General features: G+C 39.4%; 2 protein-coding genes across 2 annotated transcripts in view; one reads left to right on the plus strand and one right to left on the minus strand.

Moving 5' to 3' along the window:
* Window positions 1-6940, minus strand: part of LOC101862091 (leukocyte receptor cluster member 1 homolog) — a gene marked incomplete in the record, with an annotated part of 18002 nt that extends 11062 nt beyond the window's left edge. Inside the window, 3 exon segments of the mRNA XM_013089933.2 lie at window positions 1-172; window positions 1476-1575; window positions 6592-6940. Of these exon segments, the coding sequence (XP_012945387.1) occupies window positions 1-172; window positions 1476-1575; window positions 6592-6614 (295 nt within the window).
* Window positions 6941-7224: 284 nt separating this feature from the next.
* LOC101862090 (28S ribosomal protein S23, mitochondrial) overlaps window positions 7225-13602 on the plus strand; it is a 13431-nt gene continuing 7053 nt past the window's right edge. Inside the window, exons 1-4 of the mRNA XM_005091182.3 lie at window positions 7225-7395; window positions 10724-10867; window positions 12784-12858; window positions 13246-13378. Of these exons, the coding sequence (XP_005091239.1) occupies window positions 7352-7395; window positions 10724-10867; window positions 12784-12858; window positions 13246-13378 (396 nt within the window). The 5' untranslated portion in view covers window positions 7225-7351. The remainder of the gene's footprint in view (window positions 7396-10723; window positions 10868-12783; window positions 12859-13245; window positions 13379-13602) is intronic.

Here is a 13602-nt window from a genome sequence, read left to right on the forward strand (position 1 = left end):
CTACGTCCCGTCCCGAAGACCGCGGTGCAAAAACATCCAAGGCTCCTGGCTGGGCCGACGTTTCTTCTGCCGTGCCAGACTCCACAGGGGGAGGGGGTAGAGACGAATCATTTCCCTTCAGGGCTCTCCCATGAGCTCGCGCTCTCAGCAGATCAGTGCGAGCCTCTTGCTCCTAAAAACATGCAATACAACAACAGTGAGCAAATAGATACAATATAATAAAAGTGACAAGTTTTGAATAATAGCACCCTTTCTGAACAAACTACAAAATAACAAAGGTTCATTAAACACAAATGACGTTTTAATAATTCTCTTGACCCCACATTCTAATCTTCCCCACACACAACCCTTGTCATTTTTCATTTTTCCAGCAAGTTTAATTGTAAACACACCTGACCTTAAACATTTAATTTTGAAAACAAAAACACCCCCCAAAAAACAACAAACAGCAAAAAGCAATAAAATAAATTTAGTTTTCCATTAACATGAAAGTAGGCACAGGCCGAACAACATGTGAACAAAGTATAATTAAATACAGACACATTGCTTTGTATCACCATTGTGCAATCTGAAAAAGGACGTTCTTTTAAATGAATCTTAAAAAATTGTCATACACATCTTTATCGTGGCAATCTTTCTTCACCTCTGAATCACCACAAAACACTGGCTCAAAATCATTTACATCAGGCTCCCAGAGGTACAACTGATATATTGTTGAAAACAATGACATGCTGGACGTACAGTCCATTTTACAGTAAGCAAATTTATGGGTAGAGTTTGTACAATTTATTAAGAGGCTAGCCGTACTTAATGACAGCTAGACTGCTAGGCTAGCCATACTTATTTCTAATATGATGGCTAGACTGACAAAAAAAAAAAAGCCTACTGAATTGTAAAAATACATTTTTAGTTTGCAGTACCTAAAGTATTTGTATTTGAGACTTAAGTACGGCTAGACTTCTCGGTTAGACGGCTTGGCTAGCCATACTTAAGGATGGCTAGACAATCAGGCTAGCCGTACTTATTATTGATGGCTGAATTGTAAAAATGAAATTTTTAATTTGCAATGCCTAAAGTATTTATATTTCAGACAAAAACAAAAGGTGCCTTACTACTGACTTGCATGTATTTTGAACCTGAATAATTACTAGATCTAGATCTAATGAGACCTGTGTACCCAACAGGTTTGATTTGATAGGGCCAAACCTAGATCTAAGTACAGCTAGCCACTTCGTATGAAATAATAAAAGACATGTTAAACTTGAAGAAAACGGGATCACTTAACCAACAAATTTGAACCCAGTGTTGGTTTTCAGCCGATATACTATGTCACATTATCTCTCCATGTGGACTGCGAGAAGTAACTTTTTTGTCAGCACACCTCAGATGTATGTAAGACATTTTTGATGATCTGTATCATGGCCAAAGAATACTAGTAGAACTGCTTTTAAGTTGAATTTCAAAGTTACACTTACAGCGAGGGCTATTCTTCTTTGCCGCTCTTTCTCTTCCTCCGCAGCTTTCTCTTCATCGCGCCGCACTCTTTCGATGTTTTTCTTTGTGCGCACATGCCAACTGTAGAGATAAACAGTTAATCATACAAGTTCAGTATCTGTTTATATTTATTATAGTATAAATAGTAGAAGGTTTTACGGCACTCACAACTGCATAAGGTCATATATAAGCGCCAAGGGGTGGGTGTCAACAGAGAAGTCTTTACAGGGGTTCAGACTTACTCTGCTCACCTCTCTAGCTTCAACAGCACAAAGTCTGCTTCAACTATCAAGGCACCCCGAAATAGCAGGTCACAAGAGAGTGACAAACATACAAAAGAAGTAGAGGAAAAATGATAATAGTAAGGATTACGAAAGAAAAAGCAGCATTTCCCTGTTGTAGATCAGGCACAGTTATGAGTGTGACATGAATCAGCCCATTTACAATTCTACTGTGCTAGAACGAGAAATGTCCCCCCTTTGGGAATGGCCTAAAGACACTACAGTCAGTGGCACTGCCGCGGGGGTACAAGTTCAGTATCTGACATCACGACTGACAGACAAACACACAACACATCAAAATTATCAGAGAGCTGGTTCCTATTTATAATGAACAGGGCAGTAAGAACCACATTGATACTTGCTTGTGGTATCTGGTACTGTGCACAAGTTCAGAAAATCTTAGTTTTAGTAGAGGTTTTTACGGCACTCGCAACTGCATAAAAGGTCATATATGAGCGCCAGAAGAATAGGTGTTACAAGAGAGTAACAAACATAAAAAAGAAGGGGAGATAAGGACGATAAATGTTTGACAGGAAAGAAGAAGCAAACCACACCAGAGCACCCGCCAACATTTTTTTTAACATGAGGAGACAGGTCCATGAGTAAAATAATACTGAGATGATTTGCTACCTCAAAATTACAAAGATCTATCTGCTCAGTACCTAGTTTTGAGAAATTTGAAGTAAAAATCTTTAGTTTCGCAACATGTCAAGCTTTTTCGAATACAATTCTTCTAATATCTTGATAGCGACTTAGAATCATCTCACACTTACATTGCTTTTACGCATGTTGCTAGAGCAGGTAGAACATTGGATTTATGATCTCATCATGGTCTTAGCAACCGGTGTGACCAAGCCTATTCAGACACAGACAAGTTCCTGTGAAGCCTCAGCCCTGCCCCCACAGGCCCCAGGGTCATTAAATGGTGAAATGGTATAGAGGTTTAACACCCTTATCAAAACTATTAGGTTATTTAAGAGGCGGGGCCTCCGAGTTTAACTAACGTCCATCTCCGAAAGGACCGAACCAAGTGGGAAATTCGTGCAAAGTGCCTTTCCCAAGAACGTCGGGTCGAGCTGAGGCTCGAACCCCCGAACCCGCAATCACACGATTACGAGTCTGCCTGCCTAACCACTAGGCCACCGACGGCACAGATTCATAGTCTTCAGCAACCTCCAATGCTGATCGTGCATTTCCCAGTCACATCAATTTTATGCAAACTGCAAAGATGTTGCTGCCCTAAACGCCAGATGGCGTAACGGGTAACGATGCGATGCAAAGATGCATTGGTCCAAAAAGAAAAAGTTCTAGTATGTCATTCTCAAAAAGAAAAAGAAGCACAAAAGAATAATGTAGGCCTACGGTAGTCGCATTCATGCTAGAGTAGAACTAGATCTAGATACTGGAGTAGAGTCTAGATTCTAGACTCTACTAGAAATCTAGACTACATCTAGTCTGACTTAGTCTAGCAAGTCATTTTTAGATGTTAAGCCGGTAAGATTGAACTTTGGTAGACCCAACACTGAACAGAGCCGGAACTAATTTTGAACTAGCTTAGCTGTGCAATGCTCCGCTCTCATTCATGGGTCTCAATTCAGAATTTTTAAAAAGGAGGAACTTTCCGCATGATCACGACAGAAGCCCATTTTCGCAAGACACCCACTATACTGTTGGACCCTAGAATGTTGGAATAAAAACCATCAATTTATCAAAGCAAGGTTATTTCATACCAGTTTGAGGGTTTGGAAGATAATTTCAAGTAAGAGTCACTAACCAAATATTTACAATCTTGATTACGTACAGAAAGTGGAGGCGCACTATGGTCTTGTGCGACTTTTATATTTTACTGTCATCATGTTCGCCTATATAAACTATATAAAAATGAATCTTGTTTTGAGCCTGGGAAAAGGCCTTCAACCAGAATATCGACTGTCATGAACCATGATTCGTATAATAAACAAGAAAGACAAAATTAATGCTCAAACTGAAAGTAGAGTAATAACTTGAATAGCTCAAGTAAACCTATTCAGTGTGAGAGGTGTAAGAATTGTGGGAGGGCAAGGTACAGTGACACTGAAAATCTGCGAATCTTGAACAAAGCTAAAATATAGAGACAATTTACTGTCACCCATCCAATGAAACGCAAACACTTAGGCCCCTGCCCTAAGTTCATTAACACGCTTACAAGTAGTTATGACGGATCCCAATTATTATACACAAGGCATGCACAAACGCGCACTTTGAAGAGAGCTGTAGTAGTAATCAAAATTCTAAGTAAAATTTGCTTCCAGTATCTTTTCTTTTTTTGTCCTCTGGTGTTGCGCCCAACCCTCCCCCCATCCCCGAGTGAAAATCTTTTTTTAAAAATCAATAATCTCCCCCCATTCCGGAGTCCTGTACTTCACAGCGCTCAGAACGTGCGCAGGTTCATTGACCGGTCACAATGACGAGACCGACAAGACGCTTGTATAAATTTCTTTCTTTGTTTTTTTTTTTGCCCCCACAAGCGACAGCACAATGACGAACATTATTTTCATGGCGACACCACGTTTGTAATGCAGAAACTGCATGTTACAAAACTTGCGTATTCAGACTTTTAAAGACAAATTTCTGAGATCTTGATTTTCCGGTCGAGCCTCTGTGTCACATACAATTCCGCTTGCCGCCAAGCCGCCTGTTCGCGTGAAACATACTCTCACACTGGGAAAAGCCGAATTAACATCACAATCGCGACCAACAAAAATGAACTTAAAGACGCAATTGAATTTGGTTTTCAAATAATATTCTAGATCTTTTATGTTTTTTCCTACGTCTCGGCGATTTTTTTTTCAAATTCGCGGGTAATTCCCGAGGCCTGGCAGTCACTCTGCTCCCAGCAACTCTCTTTCTGATTGACCTGCTTTCGCAGTAGCTGAGTTTAGCGGAGGACATGGCGGTAGCGTAAATCCGCAAAATAGCGGAATATTGAGACCCATGTTATTAGTCTTTAAATTGTTTTGCATTAATGTGTTGTTTTTTTTATTGTTTCTAGGGGGGCAAGCCACCCCCTCCCCCGGAAACCCCCCCACTAACAAGGGGGACAAGCCCCCCTGACTGAAACACCCCCACTGTTGTCATCTAGATATAATATTACCTATCTATATATATAATCTAGATTCTAGTGCGCATTCATAAATATGAATGTCTTAACGGAATCTCCCCGCTCCCCCCTTGAATTCCTCTTTAATTACCTGTATAAAACGGAAACCTGTCCAACGAGGAAACAGAAAGAAAAATCGGCTCCCTTCCGAGGGTTTCACCTGTCTAAGACGGGGAGAATGCTTTGCCCGCTCAACCCTGATTTGAAACAAAACTCGCAATTCGGGTTCCGCCGACTCTAAACTTAACGCTATGGCTATGCCGCTGGGCGAGGTAGAGGAGTAGAGGTGCAATTTGGGGTTAGATATTACCCCATCATGTTAGCCCTGAACGATGCAGATGGTCAATGTAGTGTGGGTATAAAATCGCACGACTTCCCTTGAGAGTGCTTGAGTAGCGAACCACTACGGAAACTTTCCTGTGTCCAGAAGCCAGAGGTGTGAAAGTAGATTGACCAATGCCTGCCGCCCTGATTGTAAAGCCGGGCCAGCCGATAAAAGAGTTCCTCGAATCATTGCCAACATTACAATGATGGCAGTGAGGGGTGGCATTGGTGGGTGGGGCTAAGGGTGGAACCAAAGGAGATGTTCAAACATTTCTGTTTTCGCAGTGGCTATTTTTACGGCGAGCCATATGAACTAGAAAGAACGCATATGTGGAAGACATTGAGACTCTTGTCAATGCAATAAGTACGTGCCTTACAAATAAAAGACATCAAGACACTAAAAGATCAACAAAACAGTTGCAAAGTTACAAAGAAACATTAAGAAATTAGATGTCCACCTACAGAATTTTCATCATAATTTCAAAATTATTTGTAACCCCCCCCACCCCCTCTCAAAAAACAAACAAAACAAAAAAACAACAACAACGGAGATCTGCAGTGATCATGCAGATCTGGGTCTTGTTACTGGCATTTATCCACTTTTTCTTTTATCTTTTCTTTCCAGTCATGAGCAAAACGTTCATCAGACAGAAGTGTCATATTTGGTTAACCTCCCCACCCAATCTTACACTTTTCTTACAGAAGCCAAAGACACCCTTTCCCCTCTGAGGTGTAAGTTTATATTTTGAACGGCCCCTATAGGCCTAGATCTAATACATTGAGGCATGTCGCGTACATGAGAGGCGGAGTAGGGTCGCTTTTCGAGGATCGCCGTAAAAATAGCCTGGGACTCACTGGGAGGCTATCTTTACGGCTCGCCGTAAAAATAGCCACTGCGTTCTGTTTTTAATAGGTCAAACAGTGGTCCTATGAAAGGCAAGCACTGGTGGTAATTGGATATGTAAGATTGGTGCTATGTCATGACATAGGATAGCAAACTTTTATAGCAATTGAGAGGTGTGGAGTTTTGACCACTGCATGCCGATCGGACAAGTGATCCTTGATCCCACCAGCTGGGCCTTTGAACCCCCCCGTCCTAAATTCCCCTGTCTAAGACGGAAAATGTCTAAGATATAAATTTTTTCTGGCTCCCTTGTGATTCCGTCTTTACACTACACACGTTCGACTGAATGTATGTAAACACAGTGACAGTGGGTCCACCAAAGTTCAATCCAGCCGTAAAAGTCTTTTGATCTAGATCTAGATTAGTTCTACTCTAGCCTAAGCCTTGATTCCAAATCTAGAATCTAGATCTAGGTCTAGATCTAGGTTAGTAACGTGACTGTGACTTACCTTTTGTGTGGCAAAATGTTCATTGCGACCGATTCAGTTGAAAATCACGAATGAAGGAAGGAAGAGACTGGGTTCAAGACGAGAGATCAGATGCAATCTAGGCTACAACAATAACAACGCGTTTACATTAAAGTTAAAGAGCTATCTAGATTATATAGATCTAGAATCTAGATCTAAGTCTTAAAAGGAACAGTTACATGACACGTCGAAAAAACTCCCATGCACTAGGCTGGGCCAGTCTATGCACGACCAGCTCATCAACTAACTCACTGAAGACTCGAGAACTCAAACTCAACCACAGAATTCTGTGAACTCAACTCAAGACTCACTCACTAAAAATATCAATATTGCTCAAAGCGAAAGCGTTCTTTTTTTTTCATATTCGTTCAATTAAAAAGTTGACAACACATGGGATTCTTGGCGAAAGAAAAGAAATGACTAGATCTTTAATTTCAGATTTGTCACTTTGAGCAATCCATTATCAAACCATTCATGACCATTTTTACTAGGCTCTTATTTATCAAACAAAATAAGATGTAATTTATTATATTTTGTATTCATATTAATTAATTTTATAATATATGCAGTCATTTCTTTTTTGGTTTATGTTTTTGATAAGTTTCTAAAATATAAAAATTCTTAACTTTGTTCTACAGAATTAACGAATCCCGAAGACAAATATTTGACCTCTCTATCAATGTGCTAAAATAGTATTCTCTTCCATTTGCTCTTGATATTTATCAAAGTGTGACAATTCATAATGGCAGGGAGTCGAAGAGAGAGTGTTGGGTCTATACTAACCAGGTAACGAAAATAAAGGGCTTGTAATACAGATCTATATATAGATCTATAGATCTAATCTAGATCTAGAGTCTAGACTGTTTTCTTCTCTGTCCACTGTCCACTGCCACACACAGTAGTCAGTATAGAGTATTTTTATTAATATTATAAAAGATAATAATAGTGCTACAGACTATACTGCACCATAGTAGATGTACACTATACGTACTGCACACACAACAACTCAACACTACACACGCACGTAACTGTAACAAGGCATGTACGGCTACCACATCTACAATCTCTACTTTTGTAGTCCTACTCACGAGCCTACTATTCTACTATTCTACTGGCGGTAAATTTTTACTTTTGCACCCCCAGTGATGAAGCCCATGTGGGACGCTCAATGTTAAAAACAATCAGGAAATGACAAATGCAGTTTTTGGGACACCTGAATAGACTTAAAAGGGTCTTGAACATCTAGCTCTCACTGGTAAAATTGAGGGCAAGCGAGGGAGGGGTAGGCCCAGAACAACATACTTAGGGAACCTCTAAACAAATGGGTAACAGGGAAAAATCAGGGAAACGTAGCTTTTCTGAGAGCATCCGAGCAAAGGAATGAATGGAAAATCATGATCGCCGATGTCTGTCGCAGATCTGGCTCTGGATGAATGATGAATGACCCCCACACACAGATGAAATCTGAACTGCCATATATTTATACAATTTTTGCTGTAGAGTAGATCTACACACGGCCACTAACTAGAAATACCCTTTGCAAATCAATTGTTTTCAAGTAAATCTCAACCCTAATTGCCAAAACATCAAGTCATGGTGAAATGGGGGGGGTATGCGCTCCCTGGAAACCCCCGGTTATTTTTAGGATGGGAGGGCATGCTTCCCTGAAACCCCCCATGACGGTATCGTTACAAAAACGAGTCAAATACTAGATATCAAGATTGATGCATTAGGCCTATTCTGTTTTCAGACATCAATAGTCAATATATATAACTATTGATTTGGAGCACAAATGAAGGCCTTCTACTTTTGCTTTCAGCATGCAAAATACTAATAGAAAAAAGTATAAAACTTGTACGTAGGCCTACATGAGACGGGTGCATGAGTGAAAAATGCCCCTGCACTGGCAGCCACAAAACCTCCACTCGATACTGAACCTGTCCCCATGGTGTGTTATATATATGAGGTGATGCTTGATATCTGAAAGTACAAACAGTAATTTAAGTTCACCACAAGAATCAGGTTGAAAGTGCCACGACCTAGTACCTGTGTTGTCGTCTAAAAAAATCCTTTCTTGCTTATTTTTGTTTGTTCCATGCGTCAGGGTTGGGTTGATTTAAATCAGGTCGATTTAAATCAGTTGATTTTTTAAATTTAAATCAACTTGATTTTTTAAATATAAATCAGTGATTTAAATCACTTTTTAAACAATTTATTTTTATTCAGTTTTTACATATTTCAATATTCAGAATTCCTTTCCTTGGTTTCATAAAACAGAATATATAAGGTTTGGTAGACTAGATCTAGATCTAGATCTAATATAATCATGCTTAAAAGTCTGCTTTCACTGTAAAATAAAACAGTATTTTATTTTTACTTTTTTTCCATAATTGAAATCAGAGCTGGGTTGATTTAAATCGGTTAATTTTTTAAATTTTAATCAACTTGATTCTTAAAATAAAAATCAGTGATTTAAATCGCTTTTTAAAAAATGTATTCCGTTTTTACATATATATTCAAACATTCAGAATTCCTTTACTTGGTTTTAAATTAGAATCTAAACAGATATAAAGGTTTAGTAGACTAATATAATCATGCTTGAAAGTCTTTCACTGTAAAATAATACGGTATTCAATTTACTTTTTTTTCATAATTGAAATCAGGGTTGGGTTGATTTAAATCAGTTCAGTTTTAAAAATTTTAATCAACTTGATTTTAAAAATAAAACTCAGTGATTTAAATCACTTTTTTTTTTTAATGTATTCTGTTTTTACGTCTTTAAACATTCAGAATTCCTTTCCTTGGTTTTATAGAATAGATATATATAAGGTTTAGAAGACTAATATAATCATGCTTAAAAGTCTGCTTTCCCCCCTGTCACTGTAAAATAATACACAGTATTTAATTTACTTTTTTTTTCATAATTGAAATTAGCATTTTCTTTTTCTTTTTAGACAAACACAAGTGTGCGCACACACACACACACACACACACACACACACACACACACACACACACACACACACACACACACTGTAATAAATTGGAAGTTTATCTATCTATGCATAATTACCCACCCTCCACCCCCCCTCCCCCCTTCCTTTTAGACTGACATTTTCTTCTTTTTTTGTCTGTAGCCATAATTCACTGATATCTAGCAGATTAAGGCTTTCTTTTGCAGCTGAAATTAATCATTAGTTAAAATAAAGACAATGTATTTGGCACTAAAAGAACATACTTTTAGCCACCAAAAATCCCAAACTGTGTTGACATTTTACCCAAAAAATTTAAAAATCCGATTTCAATGAAAAAAATCTGATTTAAATTTAAAAAACCGATTTTTACAATTTCTATTTTTTTTTTTTTATTAAAAAATCACCAACCCTTCCAGGCATGCAAAGTGAACTTTTTAAAAAAATCTCTATCTTTAAATCACTTTTTCTTTTCATTTTCATATGTAAAACTTCTCTTGTAAAGATATGCTTTATTTTGTGTTTTTTTGTAAAGTGTTTTACGGCACTCGCAACTGCATACATAAGGTCATATGAGCGCAGGGGACACACCTAATATTTTCAGTTGGTAGGAAATTTTGAATTTTGCCCGAGTGGCAGCCGAAGCCTACTCATTGATTTTAGACCACCAAGGGATCTTTAACGTGCGCAACTTGCACTCGGCCCCTCCGAGATTTTTCGCCCTTGTCCGAGAAGGCCAGGTGTAGATCTTTCCTACCAGAAGATCAGGGGTGTGGCAGAAAGACAGCAGTAAGGAGGAGCCAAGGAGGAGTAGTAGAAAGGCTGCAGGAAGAGTCAGGAGCCCAAAGGAGGGGGCAAAGGAGGTGAGGGGGTGGGGGCAGAAAGTGGAAATGATAGCAGACAACAGAACATTGCTAGAGAGCAGGAGATGAGGTGAAAGGAGACAATTTTAGAGAAGAAAATTTTTCAGTCGCTACCCGGATTCGAACCCGGGACCTTTGAATGAGACGCCAACACCTTAACCTCTAGGCCACGAGAGCCCCCTGTTTTATTTTGTGTGACATCAGAATTATAAAATAATTATTTGAAAATTCACCTAGGTCCCAACCCTTATGTTGTGTCTCATCTGTCCTTGTCCACAGACTGCAGGGATTGCTGAGGGCTGGGGCGATGAAAGCTGAAGACAGACCTATTTGGTACGACATTGTCAAGGCAAAACCTCCGAAGCCGGTACCTCCACACAGAGAAGTACAGAAAATTCTGTACCCTGAGGACTTTGTCAGAGCGTAAGTCATCTCAGAAGTTTGTACTGAACGGTAGTTTCTATGTCTGAAACAGTGTGTGTGTCAGAAGGGTTAATTGAAGCATTCTTTCTTGTGCAAAAAGTCTCTTCAAAGAAACTAGCTGTGGGTTGTTGGCAGGTGCTCTGGTGTGGTTTGCTCCTTCTTTCCTATCAAACATCTGTGAAACCCCCCGGGGCAGTGCCACTGACTGAAGTGTCTTTAGGCCATTCCCAAAGGGGGGATATTTCTCGTTCAAGCATAGTAGAATTGTAAATGGGCTGACTCATGTCATGCTCATAACTGTGCCTGATCTACAACAGGGAACTGTTGCTTTTTCTTTCCTGATCCGTACTATTGTCATTTTCCTCTACTTCTTTGGTATGTTTGTCACTCTCTTGTGACCTGCTATTTTGGGGTGCCTTAATAGTCGAAGCAGACCTTGTGCTGTTGAGGTTAGAGAGGTGAGCAGTCTAAGTCTGATTCCCTGTAAAGATTTCTCTGTTGACACCCACCCCTTGGTGCTCATATGACCTTATGCAGTTGCGAGCGCCGTAAAACACTCTACTACTACTATAAAATAGAAAAAAAACACCAAAAAACATCCGTCGTCCTTATCTCTCCTCCTTTTTTTTGTGTATGTTACTCTCTTGTAACACAGCTATTCTTCGGCACTTGTATGACTTTATTGTGTTGCAAGTGCTGTAAAACTCTTAAGAAATTTTTTTTTTAAAATCAGCCAGCTGTTCATTTTCCAAAAATAAAAGGCCAACTTTGTATTACATTATAGCATGACTCTATGTCCTTTTGGTTTAAAGATTGTTAAAACCACTTCTATTGTTTACAGTGTTGCTTTTTACCGTCTCCTGTTCCTGACAAAATGTTGCCACTATTTAATAAGTGTATAATGGCATTGACTTGCCGTATGTTCTTCCAGTACACCAGTCCTACAGCAGGTGGTTAGTGGGCGCTGTGGTGGTGTGGTCTGCTCAGACTTTGTTTCAGCCTTTATTTCTTTGCAACTTTACAACAAGTGACATGTAGGCACTCGGGTGGGGTCTGCTTTTTCTACTTTATTCTGTAGTGGTACTTTTATTGTTTAACACTTTGCGGTCACCTGACGCTATAATGCGAGACGGTGAAAATTAAATCTGTTCCTATCACTTAACACAGTTCTGTCACAGGCCCGAGAAGTCCATTCCTCCAGTCACTCTCCTTGCTGGGTGACCAGATGGAGTATTTCGCACTGCTGGCTGTGTGACTGCAAAGTGTTAAAACATTTGGAGTTTTTTTAGATCAGATGTTTTTATGCTCCTATTAGTTCTAAGGATGCAAGTTAGATTAATTTGGAGGCTGGCTTCTGATCTAGCATGTCAGGGCCATCCTGGGCTGAGAGGGATACAACGTTCCAGGAGAAAGACCTCGATATTCAATAAGAATTTCTCCTCATTCAAAAATCAAACATGGGCCTTCTGCTTGCGACAGCGAAGTATCTAAAACTACAACACCACAGACACAACTGTACTTTTATCGCTAAATTTATCTAAAATATTATTGTTGTGAAATGAGGACATTTTCATTTATAGCTAAGAGACGGAAACTGATCTGGCTCTCAGTTACAATGAAAGAGAGAGTGAGAGAGAGAGAGGGCGAGAGAGAGAGAGAGAGAGATTTTAGTGTTTAGTAGAGTTGTAGAGTCATAGGAATGTTTTATATCGCCCAGTTCAAGAATCTGTGACCATAATCTCATACATATAATATGTATACATATAAGGAATTTGACCCAGAGTTGCTCTCACTCGAAGAATATCTCACGGGCCTGACCTTGATCGTAGGTTTCGATAAATCTAAAGAAAAAGAACAGAACACCTTTATTTTGCCTTTCGAAATGTAGAAATTAAATGCGCATTTTTTTTTTCCAGGCGTTTCTACAAGACGTATGCTGATCCTGGAGCAACAGTTTTGTCCAATGAAAATTCCAAATCAATACCACAAAAGTGAGTCTCCGGATGGAAATGAACGACCTCTGATACCTTGTCACTGTCATTGTTACTGTTGGAAATATCTATTGTTTACGCCAATATGTTGAAGTGTGTTTTAGAAGTACTACAGTACTTTGGTACTTTTCAAACAAAATTAGATCTATGTTTGTTGAAGCCATGGTACACTGGGTTTTATTTTATTTTTATTTTAATTTTTTTTGCTTATTTTTCTGGGTGGTGGGGAAGCTGTTTTTTTGTTTGTTTCTTTGTTTTAGATTATTTTGTATGTTAATGTAGGTGGTTTTTTTCGACCCCATCAACATAATTTACATAATTCAGGAAGCAGGCTTCGAGATACTAAAAATCCTGCCCACTTGGTAACTGAGCATCAATTTCCTGCAGGTTTGTGGACAGGTACCTGGAGCTGCACGGCAAGGGCGAGACAGAGCCCAGTCGGCTGTTTGAGGAGACGACGCAGTCGTTGGCCGCGGAGGGCGTGAGACTCATCACTCACGAGGAGAGAGCCGCGGCAAGGGTAGGGCGAAGTTGACAATGACAATCTTTATTCATCTTGCAGGAGGAAAATTTATCTTGGTCGTTAACAAGGGCAGTAGACGTTACAAAGGTTAGGTGCCCTCACGCATACGCACAACAAGACAGGACATTAGTAAATTACATGTCTCACGTGCTGGGACAACCCGCTCCGTAAAACATTCTCTCTCTCTCTCTCTTTCTCTCTCTCTTTCTCTCTCTCTCTTT

The sequence above is a fragment of the Aplysia californica genome, unplaced genomic scaffold, assembly GCF_000002075.1.
Source record: "Aplysia californica isolate F4 #8 unplaced genomic scaffold, AplCal3.0 scaffold00027, whole genome shotgun sequence".
In the NCBI taxonomy this organism is placed as follows: domain Eukaryota; kingdom Metazoa; phylum Mollusca; class Gastropoda; order Aplysiida; family Aplysiidae; genus Aplysia; species Aplysia californica.